The 22,285-nt window shown below is 44.4% G+C and overlaps 3 protein-coding genes across 6 annotated transcripts in view; 1 reads left to right on the forward strand and 2 right to left on the reverse strand.

Moving 5' to 3' along the window:
* LOC5502346 (nuclear pore complex protein Nup205) overlaps window positions 1–5,227 on the reverse strand; it is a 38,079-nt gene extending 32,852 nt beyond the window's left edge. For both annotated transcript variants that reach the window (XM_048722662.1, XM_048722661.1), the window contains exons 1-6: window positions 5,126–5,227; window positions 4,873–5,009; window positions 4,094–4,463; window positions 3,330–3,677; window positions 2,994–3,265; window positions 2,600–2,662 (exon numbers count right to left, since the gene is read on the reverse strand). In XM_048722662.1, coding sequence (XP_048578619.1) covers window positions 2,600–2,662; window positions 2,994–3,265; window positions 3,330–3,677; window positions 4,094–4,463; window positions 4,873–5,009; window positions 5,126–5,144 — 1,209 coding nt within the window. In that variant the 5' untranslated portion in view covers window positions 5,145–5,227. The remainder of the gene's footprint in view (window positions 1–2,599; window positions 2,663–2,993; window positions 3,266–3,329; window positions 3,678–4,093; window positions 4,464–4,872; window positions 5,010–5,125) is intronic.
* Window positions 5,228–5,353: 126 nt separating this feature from the next.
* On the forward strand, window positions 5,354–14,766 carry LOC5502345 (transcription factor E2F7). Of its 2 annotated transcripts, none has more exons than XM_032370623.2 (13): window positions 5,354–5,540; window positions 5,867–6,517; window positions 7,036–7,115; window positions 7,219–7,349; window positions 7,548–7,628; window positions 8,302–8,422; window positions 8,613–8,689; window positions 9,183–9,258; window positions 9,476–9,622; window positions 9,807–9,896; window positions 10,148–10,348; window positions 10,652–10,732; window positions 11,340–14,766. In XM_032370623.2, exons 2-13 carry the CDS (start codon window positions 5,880–5,882, stop codon window positions 12,950–12,952), a joined length of 3,336 nt encoding a protein of 1,111 aa, XP_032226514.2. In that variant the 5' UTR covers window positions 5,354–5,540; window positions 5,867–5,879; the 3' UTR covers window positions 12,953–14,766. The 2 variants fall into 2 exon arrangements, with proteins under 2 accessions (XP_032226514.2, XP_032226516.2); XM_032370625.2 differs by having other exon boundaries at window positions 10,655–10,732.
* Window positions 14,236–22,285, reverse strand: part of LOC5499198 (carnitine O-palmitoyltransferase 1, liver isoform) — a 37,951-nt gene continuing 29,901 nt past the window's right edge. The window contains exons 28-29 of one of the 2 annotated variants that reach the window (XM_048722526.1): window positions 15,881–15,950; window positions 14,236–15,836 (exon numbers count right to left, since the gene is read on the reverse strand). In XM_048722526.1, coding sequence (XP_048578483.1) covers window positions 15,885–15,950 — 66 coding nt within the window. In that variant the 3' untranslated portion in view covers window positions 14,236–15,836; window positions 15,881–15,884. Of the gene's footprint in view, window positions 15,951–22,285 lie in introns of both variants that reach the window. The other variant, XM_048722525.1, reaches the window with a different exon arrangement.

Consider the following 22,285-nt stretch of genomic DNA (forward strand, 5'->3'; position numbering starts at 1 on the left):
TGAATGTTGCGCCCTGGCACGTTGGCGATATCTTTGACGATGTTGAGGACAAGGTCTATTTTTTGAGTTCCCTCTTCCAACGCATCACAGGAGAGGCTCCTCCAATGGAGCGAACGAAAGTTTCATGACGTCCGAATGGAAGCAGCCCATTCGAGCCAAACGCAAGGCAACATCTAAATTCTTAAAAAACAAAACCCCTGAGAACTGGGAAAACAAAAAAACAGCCCGCAATGAGGCCACTCGACAAAGAAGAATAGCCATAAAGCACTACTAGAGGAAACAATGTGAGCATCTTAAAGAGAAACCTAGGGAGTTTTTCAAAACGTTCAAACCTTTTCTCAGCTCTAAAAATACAACTCGAGACAATGAAATTCATCTTAACAATGTCGATGGAACACTTGTTAAAGACCAAAGTCGCGTAGCTGAGATACTGGTAGATTACTTTTCCACCATTGCAGACGGCATCGGTGCCGGCAAGCCTAAATTGTCTTCACCTGACGATTTCATGGATCATCCCAGCACAATATGCATCTTGGATGTGTGTTTCAACACCACTCCTTGCCCTGAGCTGCGACTTGTCACGGAAGGCCAGGTTTTGAAGGAACTTCACTCCCTTAAACCTGGAAAAGCGGCTGGGTGTGATGCCATTTCCCCTAAACTTCTAAAAATAGGTTAAACGGAGCTTGCTAAACCTCTTACTTCTCTTTTTAATTCATGCATCAAGTCAAAGGTGTGGCCTGGCTCATGGAAGCTCGGTGATTGGACCCCGGTATTTAAGAAAGACCAGAAATATTCAAAGAAGAAGTATAGACCCATGACTGTTTTGCCTTGTGTAGATAAGGTCTTTGAAAAGCTTATATGCTCACAAATTGCAGAGGGTTTTGAAAGACACTTTTTCACTAAATCCTCGGCATACAGAAAATCACACAGCTGTGAGACGACCCTAATCAATCTAATAGAAGGCTGGAAAAAAGCAAGGGATAATAAACTATCAGTTAGCATCCTTTCAACAGATATGTCTAAAGCCTTTGATTCACTTCATCCACCACTGCGTCTGAGTAAGCTTTAAGCTTACGGCTTCCAAGAGAACTTGATAGCACTACTGGGTAGCTACCATTCTGTAAGGAATAACCGGGTGGGCCTAGGCCGCCATGTCAGCTCATACAAGAATATCAATCGGGGATGTCCACATGGTTAGCATAGGTCAGCATAGGATAGCATAGGTCAGAACGACCTATGCTATCACATTGATGGAAGTTTATCCATGTATGCTGATGATCATCAGATTTATCACACTGGAAGCGATCTTAGCACCGTGATTTCAGATCTCAGAGTGAGTGCAGACCATGCTACTCAGTGGTATGATTCAAACCTCCTAGCCGGCAATCTAAAAAAGTATCAGGTTTTACATCTTACTGGTAATCGCCGAAAAAACGCTGACGCTAACACAGCTCTTTATGTGCATGGTGAAATAATAAATGACACTAATGAACTCAAACTAATAGGTGTCACGATTGATGACCAGTTAAATTTTAGCACCCATATCAATAAAATCTGTAAAAGAGCCAGTCAAAGAGCTGGTGTTCTAATGCGCCTCAGAAATCTTATCCCCACTAACGCCAAACTACAACTATTTAAATCGGCAGTTCTGCCTCACCTCACCTACTGTCACCTTGTGTGGCACTTTTGCCGATCAAGTGACAAGCGCAAGCTCGAAAGGGTACAAGAAAGAGGACTCAGGGCTGTTTTCAAAGACAAAAGCTCTAGTAACGGTAACCTCCTCGAACGGGCTAAGCTACCTACCCTCTTAAACAGACGGCTGCAGGACATTGCTATACTAATGTACAAGGTGCACAATAGCTTGTGCCCTCCTAATATCTGCGGCATTTTTAACAGACACAGTGCCAACTATAATCTAAGGCAAGCAGATTTCTCCCTTCCAAGGTACAACACCACTACTTATGGAAAGCACTCTTTAAGGTACCTTGGGCCAAAGCTTTGGTTTAAATACTTTTAAAGGCAAAATAAGAGAAATTGATATTTCCCTCCTAATTGATGATGGGACAAAATGCTGCTCTTTGTGCAAAAATTAATAACTATTTTAAAATTCTACATTTATACGATTTTTTATTTCTTTTATTTATTATTATTATTTTTTATTATTTTTTTTATTCTATCTTATATTAATAAAATTAGTTATAAAGTAGTAGTAGTATCAATATAAAGTATCAGTATATACAGCTCTTAATTTTAGTATTTACAGATATATATATATTTTTCCTCTCATTTCGATGTTTTGGTTGTGTCCCCATATTACTCCGGACTTCGTTTCCTGAGCTAGACGGTCTCCGACACTTTAATAAAGTTTATCATCATCATCATCATCCCATTTTTTGTACTCACACATTTTGTGTGTACTTGAAAACCTGGGAACGTTTGCTACCCAGGCTTGTACATGTATGATAGTAGCTTTAGTTGTCTGTCTGACTGTCTGTCCGACTGTCTGTTTGACTGTCTGTCTGTCTTCTGTCAGCCTACTTGAATACCTCTAAGTTAAAGGTTGGCAATAAGCTTGTAGTATGCTGATCAATGTGCTCACCTTCAGTGGCATCTTTACTATGAATCCCGTTATAAGAGAATGCAGTCTTCTCACAAAATAATCCTGCAGAACACATTAAACATATTTCTATGTTTGTTGATAAGCTAATAAAATTAGTTTCATTCTAGTAATAAAACCATCAAATTAGTGTTAAAACCTATATGATATGTACATTTACTTCTTCCATATATTAATTAATCATCCATGCAAGAACTAGGCAAAGTCCCATTAGCTTTCCCACATACTTTTTTAACTAAACATGCAGGCAGAACATATAGAAGATAGTAAGATTTTGAAGAAATTTTGTGAAACGTGTGCCCTTCCCTGTATAGTGAATTGGTGACTTTTTGTACTGAATCAATCAGTAATCCTCTAAAATTATCTTTGTACTAACCTCATGGTGAAAAATACTAGCTTGAACCATAGACGACCTGAGGAAAGCAAACACTCTCCCCTCTACAGCCATATCCAGCACGGCCTCGTCTTCCTCCAAGATATCTGCAGCTGACGCGGCTAAGCTGGACCACTGACTGCATGAGCGTAGGACAAGTGACCAGGCAAACTGGATGGTTGCTAAGAGACCACTGTTTAACCAGGTTGATGTTGCAAGCTCACGATGTAGGTCTGGTATGAATGATGGGTCAGATAGCAGTGGAAGGGAACCTTCTGTGAAAAGATGACCAGATTAGATTGTCATCCATGCTACATGCGTCACACTATTAAAACCTACCATTGATGAAAGTCTGTAACTCATTAGCATCATCTAGTGGATCAACATTCAAACAATACAACATCGCCATCAACACCATCAGTGTCACACTATCAAGCCGTCCATCAACTTCAAGTGATTGACACTTCTTCAGGTAACCCAGCAACTGAAGACAGTCGTTCCTTGGCAGAGGTGATTGACAGGCCAGCCCATAGAGACATTCGGCAAGAAGCTGCCGCTGGTCTGTGATGAAGTCTATCAGTTGTCGCTTGTGGTGCTCATCGCCGATAGCCTGGCCTTTTTGAAGTTTCTCAAGCTCAACCTTAAGGTCAATCTGCTCTAGCTGGTTCAGAATTGTTGCTGTTAAACCTGAGGCATAAATAATATGTCAACATAATATTTGGGAGTAGCAAGCCTATAACCAAAGTGGTTTGGCGGACTCTTTTTGGGTGTATTCCAATTTTCCCCTGCCACTGCTCAATAAACAATCAAGTCCATGCAAACACCCCAAGAACGAAGCTAGTTGTACCATTTCTTTTAAAATCTGTGCATAAAAAGTTAACCTTAATGGCCAAACAACCCCCCTCTCCTGCTGGCTGCAGGACTTGGTTGCACGGATGTCCCAATGGATGTTGTCATCCTTAAAAAAACAAACATGTAAAACAACTAAGGTCAGAATTTATGTTGATGTTGTGCATATGGAAACTGCCTGTTTAACATGTATAACAGAAAAAGTCCCATAAACTCACACCTGTGATAATGTATATTAGACACCAAATTCCTACCTTCCTCTCTCAGCTCGTTTGTGAATTTAGTGATTAACTGACAGAGATCATCAGTGAGTCCTAGTGTCCAGGTTATTCCTTCCCTCGCTTGGATCAAAGTTTTCAATGCACTGACCAGGCAGCGCCTCCCATCATGGTACAATAACACCGCAACTAGGCCTCTCGTCAAGCCTGGAAAATTTGGTTGCTGTTGTTCACCAGCCAATAGAAGCTCAACACTGGCTAGCTCATTCAAGTCTAGTATGTCACTGATGATCAGTGCTTCTTGGATGAATTGTTCCGGAAGCTTTTGCTTCTCTTGGCGTCCACTGAAAATGATGCCTTCTTGATGTGCATTCTTTATTTGTTGTCTGTAGTTTGGGTTTTTGGCCTGGGGAAGACATAAATTATGTGAGTGATTGTGATTTGGTGTCAACATAGAAGGTGTGCTTAATTAAGTATTTTCTTTCTTTCTATGTTTTCTTTCTATGCTCATCAGCCTAACGCATTTAGTGTGGGAATGTCAGTAAGTTATGGAGAAAGTTTATTGCTTTAAAGTCAACACATTTGGAGACCCTTGGTGAAAGTGTTTGTGTCAATGTAGCAATAATAACTTGAACTCATGCAATTCTCATACCAAACACTAAAGGTCTATCAATCATTGACTCATTGTTCTAATAGCAATAGTGTATTTCAATTTGTAGTTTTTTAAGGTTGTTAACATTTATAGATGGGATTGATCGGTAATCTTGACCAATAGAGCTGGAAGGTATAAGAGATCAAATTTCTTCATAACTCACAGGATTTTTCAGCAATGCGATGAAATCAGGCTTGAATTTCTTCAGTGCTACTTCCAAATCGTGGTGGCATTCCGGACTTTTTCGAGTGACGGCTCTCTCCACAATCGCTAACAACTCTTTATATGGTTTCCAAATCCCTAAAAGTCACAACCAGATAAGCAAATTAGTGTCAAAAATTCAAAAAAAGGGCTGCTATAGTCTAGAGCTTATTATAGTTAATCGGTTAATATTCTGCAAAGTTCTATTCGTTTACCTCTGTCACCTTCCGCCATTTTGTGTTTCGGCGCCAAGGCATGGCCTACTTAGCATCCGCGCCAGCCAGACCTTTGAAAGAGCCTGGATCCAATTAAAAGGCATGTGACCCTCGAATGATCAAGAAACCTGGGGAGAGTAACGTCTTCCTTGGTCATGTGGTCTGAATACATGCGCTGATTGGCTGATAGTTGATGAGTGTGACTGTCTAGAATCCCCGCGTAAATTCAACGCGCCAAAAAATCCACAACCGCTTCGAGGTCTACACTTGGGAGTTTCTCGATAATGCGGAGGTGACGTTTTCAGCTGGAATGCGTTTTTACTAACCCCAATGCGAAAATCATTAGGTACAGCTATTGAGAGATAGTTTAATTGTGGTCTTTGGGGAAATTTATTGATAGAGCGTGTGAAATAAGGTGAGTTTTGTGGTGAGCGAGAAGTGTTACACACCGCCACGTAAGAAAGACAACACGCCATTATAATTCATATTTCTGGCTTATTTTTCTTGAATAGTTCCATAACTATGTTTCCCTGTAACCTCTCAAATCATGTTAGGGCTTATGAAAACTGGATTTGTTTTGTGTTGCCTTATTTTAGCAAGAATCGTAAATTAGAGGCAAAGTCCAGTAGTCTATCCCGCGCCAAAATCTTTGATAATTTTTGGGGGAGGACATTGTAATAGATTACATTACAATGGCATTTCAATGGCTTGAATGTAACCCACAAATGTTTTACGTTACAGGGAAAGTATTAAGATGGACTTCGAAAGTCAAAAGGATGGATTATCTTGCTCGATCGCTCCGGTCGGTTGGGAAAAGGCGACAGAGAGTAGCGATTCTGAAGAGAGCGAATGTAATAACTCACAACCAGTTCCCCTCGCAAGACACTCTTCGCTAGCTGAAATCACTACAATATCTAATAATTGCAAAACTAGCCCACTAGCAAAGTCTCAACTATCTGTAGATGAAGGAGATTTACAGAAATCGGTTAGTTTAGAGCTGGATTCTGTGTTAGACGTGGCGGTTCGCAGTAACCAACCGAGCGGAACTAAAATGCAGCTGAAATCCCGCGTCCCCTCGACCCCGACAAAACAACAACCAGAAAGTAGGACTCCCTCGAAACACTCTACAGACGAACCTCTAACACCCACAGCAAACCTCAAGATGCTAGTTAGTGCTGCTAGCCCGGCTATTAGGGATCGGGAGATTAAAAAGCGGGAATTATTCACGGATTCGCCGGGAAGTCCGGCGGTTGTACCATCGTTCGCGCTACCGGTTTTTGACTCCAAAGTTGTGATCAGAAATGGATCGTTCACTCGCGTCGAGATGGAAAATGGATCTGAAAAAATAGCAATCAGTAGAAAAGACAAGTCACTGGGTCTTCTCTGTCAAAGGTAGGTTTTTCACTGCTGTTTGTGTGGGATTATTCGAGCTGTGAAATTAGCGCCATTTTCACGATAAGTTATTGGCTTTGTTTGAATTTGTAATGACTTTACTACTAGAGTTTCGATTGCGCTTACAAGATACATGGTTCCAGTAAACTCTCATCGTTTGAGTTTTTCAGTGTTTATCTTTTGCCCACGCGAGGACTGTGTTTAATTTAGGGATCATCGGCGGTTTCCCTATGGATGGATAATTTTGTTGGTCGCACTGATTTCACAATCACCCATGTGTAACCGCGTCTAATTTTTTCGCGCGAAATTCCACCCCTAAATTAATCCTCCCTCGTGTCAACAAGAAAACTCAAGGATAAGTGAATTTATAGGCGCCGATTATATAGCTTATTTTTGCTGTTTCTGTTGCAAATGGTAACATCTCACTTTGGGACTGGTCACCTTTGAAGCTTGTTGGGGGAGGGATTATACAAAAGACATTATACTGCATTTCTTATTAGGCATTCTATATTTTACAGATTTTTAGCAAAGTATCCAGATTATCCTACAAGTGACGAATCCATAGAAATTAGCCTAGATGAAGTAGCGAAGGATTTGGGTGAGAAGCGATATGTTTTTGTCCAGACAGAAACTGGTACTGTTATTCAAATTTAGACACTAAATGTTGCTTCTTTGCTAAGTTTATCTGCTTGTATTCCTAGGTGTTGAACGCAGAAGAATTTACGATATTGTGAACGTATTAGAAAGTGTAGAAGTGATTAGTAGATTTGCCAAGAATCGCTATATGTGGCACGGGAAGACAAAACTTGTGCAAACACTTCAAAGACTCAAGGTTAGCACAAACCTACACAGTGAACCTTACTAGCAACTGTCCGTATAGCCATACCATGAAATACTCTTCTTAAAACAATATAGTTTTTGGCTCCGTGCCATATCGTTATATTGTAATTTAACTGTAGCATGCGATAAAATAAGATATTGGTAGATATTGGTATAGAATATGTGGTTTATTATGCATTGCATATTACAGAGGCTGGCTTTATCTCAAGGGATTACTTTATCAAACTCTGGCAAGGAAAACCCTAGCTCAACTCAATTGCAAGCTCACACGGTACGCAAAAAACCTTAAACACTTGTAATCACTTGCAAGCTCACACAATATGAACAATGCCTAGTAAACACTTCCAATCATTTGCAAGCTCACACGGTATGCAAAAAACCTTAAACACTTGTTATCACTTGCAAGCTCACACAATATGAACAATGCCTAGTAAACACTTCCAATCATTTGCAAGCTCACACGGTATGCAAAAAACCTTAAACACTTGTTATCACTTGCAAGCTCACACAATATGAACAATGCCTAGTAAACACCTTCCAATCATTTGCAAGCTCGCATGGTTTGCAAAAAAACCTTGTGAACACCTCTAATCACTCGCAAGCTCACTCGGTATGCGCAAAACATTGTAAATAATCCCAATCATTTACAAGCTTACAAGGCATGTGTGAGGCCTAGTACTCATTTCCAATCATTTGCAAGTATTCGTTTCCAGTCATTTGAATGTTTACGCAATATGTAGGCCTAATAATCACTTAATCTTTACAATAATTTCCAATTACACATAATTTCCAATGACTGTACACATTTTTGAAGATAAGAAACACTGTGATTTCTACTCCTTGAATCGTAATGATGTAAAGCATTATTCTTTTTAGTCTGTTGGTAACCATAACCTATCTTGAACAAATACTTTGGGAAAATAATGCCTGTTTATTTCTTCTAGACCTCTAATAACAGTGTTAAATATCCCCGTCTGCTACCCAAGAATAACAACATCCCTCAAAATGAGATCAAATGCTTCGACTTGGATGAGGAGGAGCTTGCGTGGGCAAAAAAGCAAAGAGGTGAGATACTGTGCGATTAGCCTACAATATCTAGTTATCTTACACTTTATTCAACGGGAGGGCATGATACCTTAACAATGAGAAAGAGCCTATAAACAAGCCACCACAAGGACCGGCCATGCTAAGTGCTCATTCAACTGGCATTTCTTAAGCGTTTTTTTTTTTCTAACTTTCTTGCTTTCATGTATAGAAGCCGATTACTGCAGGAAGGACAAATCCCTGGGAGTGCTGAGCCAGAAGTTTCTTATGATGTTCTTAGTCTCAGAGGTATGCCTTAGCAGTCAAGCTGCTAGGTTGGAAAATTACTTAATAAAATCAGGTTTTAATGTGCGGTGATTGTTTTGCAAATCGCACGAATGCCTGTCTGTCACAGTAGTGATTGCAAAAATACTGAAATGCATGAATTTCACAGTATGTAATTAGGAATAGCAAATCGTCTAGGCATTTCTATCCTTGGTGACTGAGTCATTTAACAAGTTACAGGGCAGGGGTACAGAATATGGATAATACTCTAGCATACTAGGATGCCCATATATGGGATGATAGCATACTAGGATGCCCATATATGGGATGATAGCATACTAGGATGCCCATATATGGGATGAGAGCATACTAGGATGCCCATATATGGGATGAGAGCATACTAGGATGATAGCATCCTAGGATGCCCATATATGGGATGATAGCATACTAAGGTCCCCATATATGGCCTAGACTTGATTAAAAATATATAATAATGTGGTGCCTATATTTTTTCCAGACAAGACAAGTCACGCTTGATGATGCTGCAAATGTACTTATAGACAGCAGTGAAGAAGGACAGGCCAAGTACAAGAGTAAGAAAGAACCCTAATCTGAGACCGTCACCTAATAAAATATTTATTGCATGGTTCCTATAAGTGTCTTAATGACTAGGCCCTAAAAAGATGGAGAATTTGAAATGGCTAAATTTTTTCCCCCTAGATTTTAGAAACATGATAACAATTTCAGCAAAGGTTTTATTTGGGAATGCCTCTGTTGAGATATTTATGTGTGGTATTTTTCCATCTATAGCAAAAGTTAGGCGGCTGTACGACATCGCCAATATCCTATCCAGTCTACAGTTGATCCAAAAAGTACACATTCACAACATACAGCATGGCAGAAAGCCTGGGTTCCGCTGGATAGGGATGGACTTGGACACGCTGGATGACAAAAGACGTAAGTGTCAGTAAACACCCCTCAAGAAATTCCAACACTCCCCTCATATTACTCTGCCATGTAAGACTGCTTGTAACCCGAGTGTAAGTAATGCCCTCATCATGCAACGTATTGCCCAACAGAATATCAGTTTGCTGTAAATGTGCTCATATTTGACAAAGCCTGTCCATCTTTATTTTCTCAGGCCAAGATCCAGTCCCTGCGGTCAAGACAGAGAAGCTAACTCCCAAGAGTCACCAGTCCCTCCTGGCGGAGATCGAAGACAAAGAAGAGAGTAAGTCAGACTTTACAAGGCTAAAAAGTTGTATTGTTACTTGTTCCTTTCCGATTCCTCCCCTACCCGCAGTGTATTTATAGCACAAACTTATGCTTTCTAATGTTTCTCCAATGATTCAAATTATAATGACCTTCAGCGATTCCAGTTTTTCCTCTTGCTTATGAAACTCAGCATTGAAAATGCACCAAAAAGTTCAATTGTCGGGTTACTAACCAAGTCAATGTATCTGATGTTTCCCCCCTAACCAGGCTTGTTCGGGAGACTGATTAGTAGACGTCCGAGTCAGCAGCAGATCCAGAGGCCCAGGCACGACTCAAGCAAGAGCAAGCTACCGCGGTCATGGTCAGACTGCAGGCACGCCTCTAAGAAACGTGCGCTCTCCTCCGATAAAGAGAAGGCGAATAGCGAGGACGGGTACTCTATACAAGAACTTGCAGATGCAGACGCAGGTGAAGCTCGCAAGAAGTCATCAGAGGGGATGCCTTTTATTCATCAATGATGTAGCCCGAGTATCAGGCGATTTTATCTTTCAAATTTTTGTTTTTCAAGGGAACGATAAAAGGCCTGAGGCCTGACACTCGGCCCATCAATAATGGGGGCCTTTGTTTCGTAAAAAAGCCTCAGTACATGACAAATCCTGCTCAACAACCCCCCACCCCCGAAAAAGTAAAGGATAAGTTGAATATATAGCAAGCTAAAATCTTATGTAGCCTCAGAAGTAATGTTAATCACCCTTTTTCTCGTCTTTTCAGCAGAAAGTGATGTCGCCTCTAGTCCAACGGCCGTCAAGTTCCAGTCGGAGCTGAAGAAACTCCAAGAGCAGTACCCTGATCATATCCTTTCCAGCTTTGAATTGTTCCCATGTGAAAAAGCCTCCATAATTTACTTACATCTATTTTACTACATTCCTCGGCGCACGGTTGGTCACGTCAACCGTCTTCCCGATGCTTCCGGTGCAAGCTAAAATCCTGTTTCCGGTAACTGAAATCCCGGTTCCAGGCCAAGAATAAGGGTGAATCCTGTCGCGGTCATAATATGACATGGTATTACTGTTTGCTAAATATTTACCATAGATTTGCAAAGCTATTGCAAATATTTAAATTGGTACAGCGTTCTTGTAATACATAACTTGTATATTTTATCTTTTATATACACCTATTTCAATAAACGTCAGTGCAAATGGCAATTGGCAAATGGCAGTTCTGAAACCAATCACTGCATTATAGGTATAATTATTTGTAAAAAATAAAGAGGATAAGTAATATAATCACATAAATTATCCACATTTTCCTTCATTCAGTAGAAATTTGACGAGCTCCATGGTATTTTTTGATAGAAGTGCCATTTGACAATCGCCATTTGCCGTTTGCGCTGACAACGTTATTTAAAAAAGGTATATGTGTCTATCACTTGATGTTTTTGCACCTTAACTTTGCTTACGAATGTCCCAACTGCTTTCCGCTTGTCGACAAGGGTTCACCCTCCCTGATCACACTGATCCCAAGAAAAGTCGCCGCACGCTCTTCACGGGCCAACCGAAAAGCGACGACGAACCAGCGGCCAAGAAATCAAAACCAATCGCCGCTGAGGCGCTCAAGACGTTCGTCCACTCCGCCACGTCCCCTTTCAAGCCGATCCCTGCAGAGGAAGAGATGGGCAGAGGCCCAAACACAAGTCCGAGAAACGCGAAGAGGTCGGTTCCCGCTGAGCAAGCCTCGCCTGAGCAGAAGGTGCTTCAAGAGCGACAGAAGCAGCAGCGGCTACTAGAGGAGCAGAAGGATTTTAGCTTACAGGACGAGCGATGGAAACGTATGGAGCAGGAACTGGACAAGGCGTTCTCCCAGACTGTCCCCTCCCTCTCCTCCCCTGTTCCACAACAGGACATGAGTGACCAGTCTTCCGTAGGCATACAGGCTAGTCTGATCGAGGACGTCAGCCCGCTGAAGCCTCTTAGTAATTACTACGTGAAGATGTTGTCAGACTGGGGTCAGGCGCAGACTCAGGAACCCCTCGCCTCCCGCAGCGCCACGCCCTCGCCCGTCATACTGCAGAGTATGGGCGTGGCACCTTTAACGACGACCACACCTGTCAGTCAAGGATGCGAGAGCCAATCAGCACTCACAAACAGCGTGACACTTACCAATCTTGCCACAAACGCGTGTCACGTGCGACCTCTGGGTCAAGTCACGCAAGAAAACTGCGCGACACCCACTAGTCATGTCACAGATACCAACAAGGTCACGCATGCGAGCCACGTGACACTCGCCAGTCAAGTCGCTCTGCCTTACCAGGTCGCCAATCAGGTCACGCATTCCAACCACGTGGCACTAGCCAATCAACTCACGCACGTCAACCACGTGACACTCGCTAATCAGGTCACGCACACCAACCACGTGACACTCGCCGGTCAGGTCACGCACGCAAACCATGTGACATTCGCCAATCAGGTCACACACGCCAACGTCAATCAACTCAACCATGCAACATGCAACCAAGGAACAGTGAAGACGGCAAGCCATCAGAATAGGGTGGTGCTACCCATTGCTAAACTACCACAGTCTATATGGAGCGGTCTGACCCAGCAGTCATCCAGGCAGTCCCAAGCCGCACATCCAGGGGGTCTTGTCTTGAGGCTGCCTCCAAGGGGGGCTAATGGATCCCCTCTACCCATTTCTACAATGGCACTCCCTGTCAGCTTCGTGAACAGCCTCATCAACAGCCACCCCTCCGTCAACCACACTTCAAGGCTGCAGATACCAACCAGCAGGCTGCAGACACATACTACCACTATCCAGCCATCTACTACCAGGTTTCAGACACCTGCAGCAAACCATCACACCACTGTTTTGCAGACTCCTCCTTGTACTCAAGCAGTATTTGGGTCCCCCATGGCCAATGTCCAGGAGTTCTCCAGTGTGGCCACGCCTATCCTACCCAAGCCCAGCCTCCACAAACAGGGGTACACGTCTCGTATGGGCGAGACACCATCAAACCCTGCAACTTTCCTGTGCCCAGATGTCGCCAAGGCTTTAATGCTGCCAGAGCATAATTGACACTTTTTAGGACTTTTTTTTAAATTGAGATCTTTATTAAAGGGCATATTTCTGATAATGTATAAAGGCATGGATTCCAGGAAATCCTAGTTTACCTGAAATGGCAAGGTAGTGTATGTACCAGGAATTGCCAGGAAATATGTTTTATCGCGAGTATGACTCGCAAGGTATGATCAGCCGAATGATCTTGATGGGCCGAAAAGCTTTTTCCTTAAATGTTGCCAAGTCGATGTCACTGCAATCTTTTTGATATACATTGACCAACAAAGTGAACAGAAATTGAGAATTAATTTTTAATACTTTGTTACATTTTATTGATCACACATTAAATCCCCTTAACCATGTCATCAATGCACACTATGATGAAGCTTTCTTCAGAACAGGATAAACCTTATCAAAAATCTAAACCTCATTTCCTGGAAACAACTCTTTTATCTGATTTTTGCTCCATATAAGTCTTTACTCATTTCTGTGTGATGGTCTCAGACACATATTTTAAATAAGGTGCATTGGAGAATCCATTTGTCGTAACTTGCAGTGGCTCCTGGGTAACAGGTGTTCCTTATTTATTCTGTCCCTATTGATGTACTTCCGGTTACGACACTTGGATTCCGAGTGCAACCTAGTACAGTATGAATTGGGTGTAAACATCGACCCTGACCTGGACTATTTTCAGCCCACGTGGTCGGACTCTTCTAAGAACCTTTTGTTTTCCAGCAAGTAACTTGTTATGAAATTGTAATTTTGACTCTGAATAAATTTGTTTTAACAGGACGTATGCTTCTCTTTTGAAATGAAAGGGACAGGATAACCTGTCTCTCCTAAAATGCGTCGTGAAGAGTGAATATTTAGCGAATTTTGGAGAACAGCATGGCAGAGTCGAGTATTGTTTTTCCCTAGAGCATTGGAAGTCGATTTTCGTTAAAAATTCAACACTCCTCGACTGTAACTTAAGCGATAGTCTCATGAGACCTTTTCGTGAGAGAGCAATTTGAGAGTTCTTTAGGTAGTAAAAGATTTTGCTGCGAAGATGGGATAAAAGATTAAATGATCCAATTGGAATAACACGAAAATAGAAAACACACGTGATGTAAAGGACAGAAAATTTGAATACTGCTCAATGAATCATAACAGCAATATAAACCAAAAAAAATTTATTACCGAATTGTAATTACACTATACAATTGTCACACTAAAAGAAACCACCAGGCTTTAAGTTAAATGGTGTAGGGTTGCGGGCACGAAACTAAGGGCCGGATCTTCAAATACTATTCTTTTTTATATCGTATGATACATGACTGCGCATCCTACTCAGTCAATCTAGACCCAACAATACTATTAAAAACACGGTTGTATCGGTTTCAAGGAAAGCGTAAGGTCACGTGAGTTACCCGACACTCACTCTGGCTCTCTTTACACCCTAGCCCACGTAAAAAATACTTGTGGACTTAAAAATATGTTTTGTCTTCTGGCGATAAGATTTTGGTTGAGTTGTCCAGTTCTGCATGCTGCATCAAGCCTTAGCCGAGTATCACCAGTAGCCTCGTCCCCAGGCGCCTCGGCTGCGCGACCACTTAAAATGACGTCAACTTTTGAAAACCCGTCCCCAGGGTCTTCTGGGTAATTTACCCGGGAGACCCTGGGGAAGAGGTAGCCAGCAGCTCAAAGAGGTTCTGCCATTTTGAATACGAATGAGCTGACCGATAATAGCCTGGAGACGAGGTTATTCCCGACAATACTTTGTCAACTGCTGTCTAGTTTTAGGGTGATATCCGTTGGCAGATATCTAGTACAAAGCTTAGGTAGCATTTTTTTTGTAAAAAAAATTTAAAAAGAGGATGAAATACTAAAATACCATTAAAATAATTATGTCATCGTGTCATTCTGCGGCAACCCACCGTGGCACTTTAGGAGTCTTTGTCAGCCAAACCTTTGTTATTGCTCTCATTTTAAACTGGAAGGCACATTATTTGAAGGAATTACGAAATAACAACAGCGGCGTAGCCAGGATTATTAACAGGAGGGGAATATCAATGCATTTCTACTGTATTTTAGATAATGTCTCACACATTTACTGTATTTTTGGCCACCTTCTGGCTACGCCCCTGAACATTCCAAAAACAGAGTTTTTTTATGTTTTAATTTCGCTTGCAAATATCGCAATAGCATCGCCAAATCAGCCGATGGAAATGGCAGCTCCCTCACACTAATGGCGGCAGACAGAGGCCCTTAGTTCCTGGAATAATATTAACATCAACTCTTTTACGATCATTGGTCTGAAATACCCAATTACTCTAAGACCAGAGCTTGGTCTATGCCAATTGGGAATTTCATTTATTTTCGCCTACTTTGAAAGATAAGCTTCGGCAGGCCACGTTAAACCCAAATAAGACATTTTGGGTGTTACAATGTTTGTTACAAAAAGTGTTCCGAAAAGGATACCTGGGCCCGGTTCCTCGAAAGCAGGTTAGCGCTTATCCACGGAGAAATATGGTTATCGAGACATTTGATTGGATAACAACTTTATTTATCTCTGGATTAGCGTTAACCTGCTTTCTAGGAAACCCGGCCGTGATATCTCATGATACGAGTCCGTAAATACATTCTAGGTGTCATAACGTGAGATTTTGTTAAGAACTCTGTTCCGAAAATTAAAGCGTGAGGCTAAAACATAAAAAAAAAAAATCGATCGTGCAAATGAATATACAGTTGCATCGCCTTTCACCACTCCCAGTCCGACGTCGTTTTAAAACCCCGATAGCTGCTTAGTGGCCGCTCCGGGTTGAAAAAAAGACACGGCCGCTAAGCAGACAACAGGGTTGAGGTTCGAGAGTTGAAGCATTGCAGCTCCACTTGGGTCACATTGTTGCTGCACTTGGGTCACATTGTTGCTGCACTTGGGTCACATTGTTGCTGCACTTGGGTCACCTGATTATTCAAAAAGGTCCCGGATGTCGTCCAAGCTCTCGTCGATGCATCTACCGAACCGCTTCGCGTCCTGCGAATCAGCAATACACATGCGCAAGGTTATTCGTGACAAGAGCACACTAGATCATTGATTAGTACTAACGAGGTCCTCTTGCAGCAGTGGCGAGGACCTACTAATACAATGAGTCCCCTGTGATTTCATTTCCGCATTGAAATATGGTGGCGTAAATGACTCTCCAATTAGAACAATGTCCAAATGTACCACCATACGCGTATTTAGTAGCGAGTGTCGAAAGATTATACTTGGTGGCCACGGTAGCGCGCATCATAACAATAAAGGGTGGCCTAGGTAGCGCGCGTCGTAAGGTAATCAGTAGGGACCTTAAGCAGCAACGATAACGACGGCAGAAAACAATGGGATTTGATTCAGTATTCAATAGCAGCACGTAAAAATGCGTTCTGTCTGATAAATTGTAGCAGTTTTCCACATCACCACGACGTGAAAAGTCCCAATTTCACGGTCAATTAAGAACGTGGATGTTTGCACTGTAAACTCTTCTACTAAATACGTAAACTCCTGTAAACTCCTCCTAAAGTACGCTTGTAACTGTAGAAATGACGTCCTTAGTTTGTTTTTATCTGTATCTGACTATATTGTTTTGCTAATTTTATTGCAATTGACTGTCAAACGTATCTCTTTTGGTCTCGTTGTCCTACCGTCGGCGTCGTCCTTGCTTAAGGTCCCTAATACAAGGTGGCCACGGTAGCGCGCGTCACAAGGTAATACGAGCTTGCGGAAAAAGCTGCTAGTGTAAGCAAGCATAAACAGGTGAAATGCCAGTAGAGTGCTTGGCTTACCGTGTTGCTAAGGCCAGGAGAGTGCTTGGCTTACCTGTTGTTAAGGCCAGGAGAGTGCTTGGCTTACCGTGTTGTTAAGGCCAGGAGAGTGCTTGGCTTACCGTGTTGTTAAGGCCAGGAGAGTGCTTGGCTTACCGTGTTGTTAAGGTCAGGAGAGTGCTTGGCTTACCGTGTTGTGTAGGTCAGGAGAGTGCTTGGCTTACCGTGTTGTGTAGGTCAGGAGAGTGCTTGGCTTACCGTGTTGTGTAGGCCAGGAGAGTGCTTGGCTTACTGAGTTGTGTGGGTCAAGAGAGAACTTGGCTTACTGAGTTGTGTGGGTCAGAAGAGTGCTTGGCTTACCGTGTTGTGTAGGTCAGGAGAGTGCTTGGCTTACCTGTTGTTAAGGCCAGAAGAGTGCTTGGCTTACCGTGTTGTGTGGGTCAGAAGAGTGCTTGGCTTACCTGTTGTTAAGGCCAGGAGAGTGCTTGGCTTACCGTGTTGTGTGGGCCAGGAGAGTGCTTGGCTTACCGTGTTGTGTAGGCCAGGAGAGTGCTTGGCTTACCTGTTGTTAAGGCCAGGAGAGTGCTTGGCTTACCTGTTGTTAAGGCCAGGAGAGTGCTTGGCTTACCTGTTGTTAAGGCCAGGAGAGTGCTTGGCTTACCGTGTTGTTAAGGCCAGGAGAGTGCTTGGCTTACCGTGTTGTTAAGGCCAGGAGAGTGCTTGGCTTACCGTGTTGTTAAGGTCAGGAGAGTGCTTGGCTTACCGTGTTGTGTAGGTCAGGAGAGTGCTTGGCTTACCGTGTTGTGTAGGTCAGGAGAGAGCTTGGCTTACTGAGTTGTGTGGGTCAAGAGAGAACTTGGCTTACTGAGTTGTGTGGGTCAGAAGAGTGCTTGGCTTACCGTGTTGTTAAGGACAGGAGAGTGCTTGGCTTACCGTGTTCTTAAGGCCAGGAGAGAGCTTGGCTTACCTGTTGTTAAGGCCAGGAGAGTGCTTGGCTTACCTGTTGTTAAGGCCAGGAGAGTGCTTGGCTTACCTGTTGTTAAGGCCAGGAGAGTGATTGGCTTACCGTGTTGTTAAGGCCAGGAGAATGCTTGGCTTACTGAGTTGTGTGGGTCAAGAGAGTGCTTGGCTTACTGAGTTGTGTGGGCCAAGAGAGTGCTTGGCTTACCGTGTTGTGTGGGTCAGAAGAGTGCTTGGCTTACCGTGTTGTTAAGGCCAGGAGAGTGCCTGGCTTACCGTGTTGTGTGGGTCAGAAGAGTGCTTGGCTTATCGTGTTGTGTGGGTCAGAAGAGTGCTTGGCTTACCGTGTTGTGTGGGTCAGGAGAGTGCCTGGCTTATCGTGTTGTGTGGGTCAGAAGAGTGCTTGGCTTACCTGTTGTTAAGGCCAGGAGAGTGCCTGGCTTACCGTGTTGTGTGGGTCAGAAGAGTGCTTGGCTTATCGTGTTGTGTGGGTCAGAAGAGTGCTTGGCTTACCGTGTTGTGTGGGTCAGGAGAGTGCCTGGCTTATCGTGTTGTGTAGGTCAGGAGAGTGCTTGGCTTACCTGTTGTTAAGGCCAGGAGAGTGCTTGGCTTACTGAGTTGTGTGGGTCAAGAGAGAACTTGGCTTACTGAGTTGTGTGGGTCAGAAGAGTGCTTGGCTTACCGTGTTGTTAAGGACAGGAGAGTGCTTGGCTTACCGTGTTGTTAAGGCCAGGAGAGAGCTTGGCTTACCGTGTTGTTAAGGCCAGGAGAGTGCTTGGCTTACCGTGTTGTTAAGGCCAGAAGAGTGCTTGGCTTACCTGTTGTTAAGGCCAGGAGAGTGATTGGCTTACCGTGTTGTTAAGGCCAGGAGAATGCTTGGCTTACTGAGTTGTGTGGGTCAAGAGAGTGCTTGGCTTACTGAGTTGTGTGGGCCAAGAGAGTGCTTGGCTTACCGTGTTGTGTGGGTCAGAAGAGTGCTTGGCTTACCGTGTTGTTAAGGCCAGGAGAGTGCCTGGCTTACCGTGTTGTGTGGGTCAGAAGAGTGCTTGGCTTATCGTGTTGTGTGGGTCAGAAGAGTGCTTGGCTTACCGTGTTGTGTGGGTCAGAAGAGTGCCTGGCTTATCGTGTTGTGTGGGTCAGAAGAGTGCTTGGCTTATCGTGTTGTGTGGGTCAGAAGAGTGCTTGGCTTACCGTGTTGTGTGGGTCAGGAGAGTGCCTGGCTTACCGTGTTGTGTGGGTCAGGAGAGTGCCTGGCTTATCGTGTTGTGTGGGTCAGGAGAGTGCTTGGCTTACCGTGTTGTGTAGGTCAGGAGAGTGCTTGGCTTACCGTGTTGTTAAGGCCAGGAGAGTGCCTGGCTTACCGTGTTGTTAAGGCCAGGAGAGTGCTTGGCTTACCGTGTTGTGTAGGTCAGGAGAGTGCTTGGCTTACCGTGTTGTGTGGGTCAAGAGAGTGCTTGGCTTACCGTGTTGTGTGGGTCAAGAGAGTGCTTGGCTTACCGTGTTGTGTGGGTCAAGAGAGTGCTTGGCTTACCGTGTTGTTAAGGCCAGGAGAGAGCTTGGCTTACCGTGTTGTGTGGGTCAAGAGAGTGCTTGGCTTACCGTGTTGTGTAGGTCAGAAGAGTGCTTGGCTTACTGAGTTGTGTGGGTCAAGAGAGAGCTTGGCTTACCGTGTTGTGTGGGTCAGAAGAGTGCTTGGCTTACTGAGTTGTGTGGGCCAGGAGAGTGCTTGGCTTACTGAGTTGTGTGGGTCAAGAGAGTGCTTGGCTTACCGTGTTGTGTAGGTCAGGAGAGTGCTTGGCTTACCGTGTTGTGTAGGCCAGAAGAGTGCTTGGCTTACCTGTTGTTAAGGCAAGGAGAGAGCTTGGCTTACCGTGTTGTGTGGGTCAAGAGAGTGCTTGGCTTACCGTGTTGTGTAGGCCAGGAGAGTGCTTGGCTTACCGTGTTGTTAAGGCCAGGGGAGTGCTTGGCTTACCTGTTGTTAAGGCCAGGAGAGTGCTTGGCTTACTGAGTTGTGTGGGTCAAGAGAGTGCTTGGCTTACCGTGTTGTTAAGGCCAGTAAAGTGCTTGGCTTATCGTGTTGTTAAGGCCAGGAGAGAGCTTGGCTTATCGTGTTGTTAAGGCCAGGAGAGAGCTTGGCTTACCTGTTTTTAAGGCCAGGAGAGTGATTGGCTTACTGAGTTGTGTGAGTCAGAAGAGTGCTTGGCTTACTGAGTTGTGTGGGCCAGGAGAGTGCTTGGCTTACCGTGTTGTGTAGGTCAGGAGAGTGCTTGGCTTACCGTGTTGTGTAGGCCAGAAGAGTGCTTGGCTTACCTGTTGTTAAGGCAAGGAGAGAGCTTGGCTTACCGTGTTGTGTGGGTCAAGAGAGTGCTTGGCTTACCGTGTTGTGTAGGCCAGGAGAGTGCTTGGCTTACTGAGTTGTGTGGGTCAAGAGAGAACTTGGCTTACTGAGTTGTGTGGGTCAGAAGAGTGCTTGGCTTACCGTGTTGTGTAGGTCAGGAGAGTGCTTGGCTTACCTGTTGTTAAGGCCAGAAGAGTGCTTGGCTTACCGTGTTGTGTGGGTCAGAAGAGTGCTTGGCTTACCTGTTGTTAAGGCCAGGAGAGTGCTTGGCTTACCGTGTTGTGTGGGCCAGGAGAGTGCTTGGCTTACCGTGTTGTGTAGGCCAGGAGAGTGCTTGGCTTACCTGTTGTTAAGGCCAGGAGAGTGCTTGGCTTACCTGTTGTTAAGGCCAGGAGAGTGCTTGGCTTACCTGTTGTTAAGGCCAGGAGAGTGCTTGGCTTACCGTGTTGTTAAGGCCAGGAGAGTGCTTGGCTTACCGTGTTGTTAAGGCCAGGAGAGTGCTTGGCTTACCGTGTTGTTAAGGTCAGGAGAGTGCTTGGCTTACCGTGTTGTGTAGGTCAGGAGAGTGCTTGGCTTACCGTGTTGTGTAGGTCAGGAGAGAGCTTGGCTTACTGAGTTGTGTGGGTCAAGAGAGAACTTGGCTTACTGAGTTGTGTGGGTCAGAAGAGTGCTTGGCTTACCGTGTTGTTAAGGACAGGAGAGTGCTTGGCTTACCGTGTTGTTAAGGCCAGGAGAGAGCTTGGCTTACCTGTTGTTAAGGCCAGGAGAGTGCTTGGCTTACCTGTTGTTAAGGCCAGGAGAGTGCTTGGCTTACCTGTTGTTAAGGCCAGGAGAGTGATTGGCTTACCGTGTTGTTAAGGCCAGGAGAATGCTTGGCTTACTGAGTTGTGTGGGTCAAGAGAGTGCTTGGCTTACTGAGTTGTGTGGGCCAAGAGAGTGCTTGGCTTACCGTGTTGTGTGGGTCAGAAGAGTGCTTGGCTTACCGTGTTGTTAAGGCCAGGAGAGTGCCTGGCTTACCGTGTTGTGTGGGTCAGAAGAGTGCTTGGCTTATCGTGTTGTGTGGGTCAGAAGAGTGCTTGGCTTACCGTGTTGTTAAGGACAGGAGAGTGCTTGGCTTACCGTGTTGTTAAGGCCAGGAGAGAGCTTGGCTTACCGTGTTGTTAAGGCCAGGAGAGTGCTTGGCTTACCGTGTTGTTAAGGCCAGAAGAGTGCTTGGCTTACCTGTTGTTAAGGCCAGGAGAGTGATTGGCTTACCGTGTTGTTAAGGCCAGGAGAATGCTTGGCTTACTGAGTTGTGTGGGTCAAGAGAGTGCTTGGCTTACTGAGTTGTGTGGGCCAAGAGAGTGCTTGGCTTACCGTGTTGTGTGGGTCAGAAGAGTGCTTGGCTTACCGTGTTGTTAAGGCCAGGAGAGTGCCTGGCTTACCGTGTTGTGTGGGTCAGAAGAGTGCTTGGCTTATCGTGTTGTGTGGGTCAGAAGAGTGCTTGGCTTACCGTGTTGTTAAGGCCAGGAGAATGCTTGGCTTACTGAGTTGTGTGGGTCAAGAGAGTGCTTGGCTTACTGAGTTGTGTGGGCCAAGAGAGTGCTTGGCTTACCGTGTTGTGTGGGTCAGAAGAGTGCTTGGCTTACCGTGTTGTTAAGGCCAGGAGAGTGCTTGGCTTACCGTGTTGTGTGGGCCAGGAGAGTGCTTGGCTTACCGTGTTGTGTAGGCCAGGAGAGTGCTTGGCTTACCTGTTGTTAAGGCCAGGAGAGTGCTTGGCTTACCTGTTGTTAAGGCCAGGAGAGTGCTTGGCTTACCTGTTGTTAAGGCCAGGAGAGTGCTTGGCTTACCGTGTTGTTAAGGCCAGGAGAGTGCTTGGCTTACCGTGTTGTTAAGGCCAGGAGAGTGCTTGGCTTACCGTGTTGTTAAGGTCAGGAGAGTGCTTGGCTTACCGTGTTGTTAAGGCCAGGAGAGTGCCTGGCTTACCGTGTTGTGTGGGTCAGAAGAGTGCTTGGCTTATCGTGTTGTGTGGGTCAGAAGAGTGCTTGGCTTACCGTGTTGTGTAGGCCAGGAGAGTGCTTGGCTTACCTGTTGTTAAGGCCAGGAGAGTGCTTGGCTTACCTGTTGTTAAGGCCAGGAGAGTGCTTGGCTTACCTGTTGTTAAGGCCAGGAGAGTGCTTGGCTTACCGTGTTGTTAAGGCCAGGAGAGTGCTTGGCTTACCGTGTTGTTAAGGCCAGGAGAGTGCTTGGCTTACCGTGTTGTTAAGGTCAGGAGAGTGCTTGGCTTACCG

Source organism: Nematostella vectensis, chromosome 15 (genome assembly GCF_932526225.1).
Source record: "Nematostella vectensis chromosome 15, jaNemVect1.1, whole genome shotgun sequence".
Lineage (NCBI taxonomy): Eukaryota > Metazoa > Cnidaria > Anthozoa > Actiniaria > Edwardsiidae > Nematostella > Nematostella vectensis.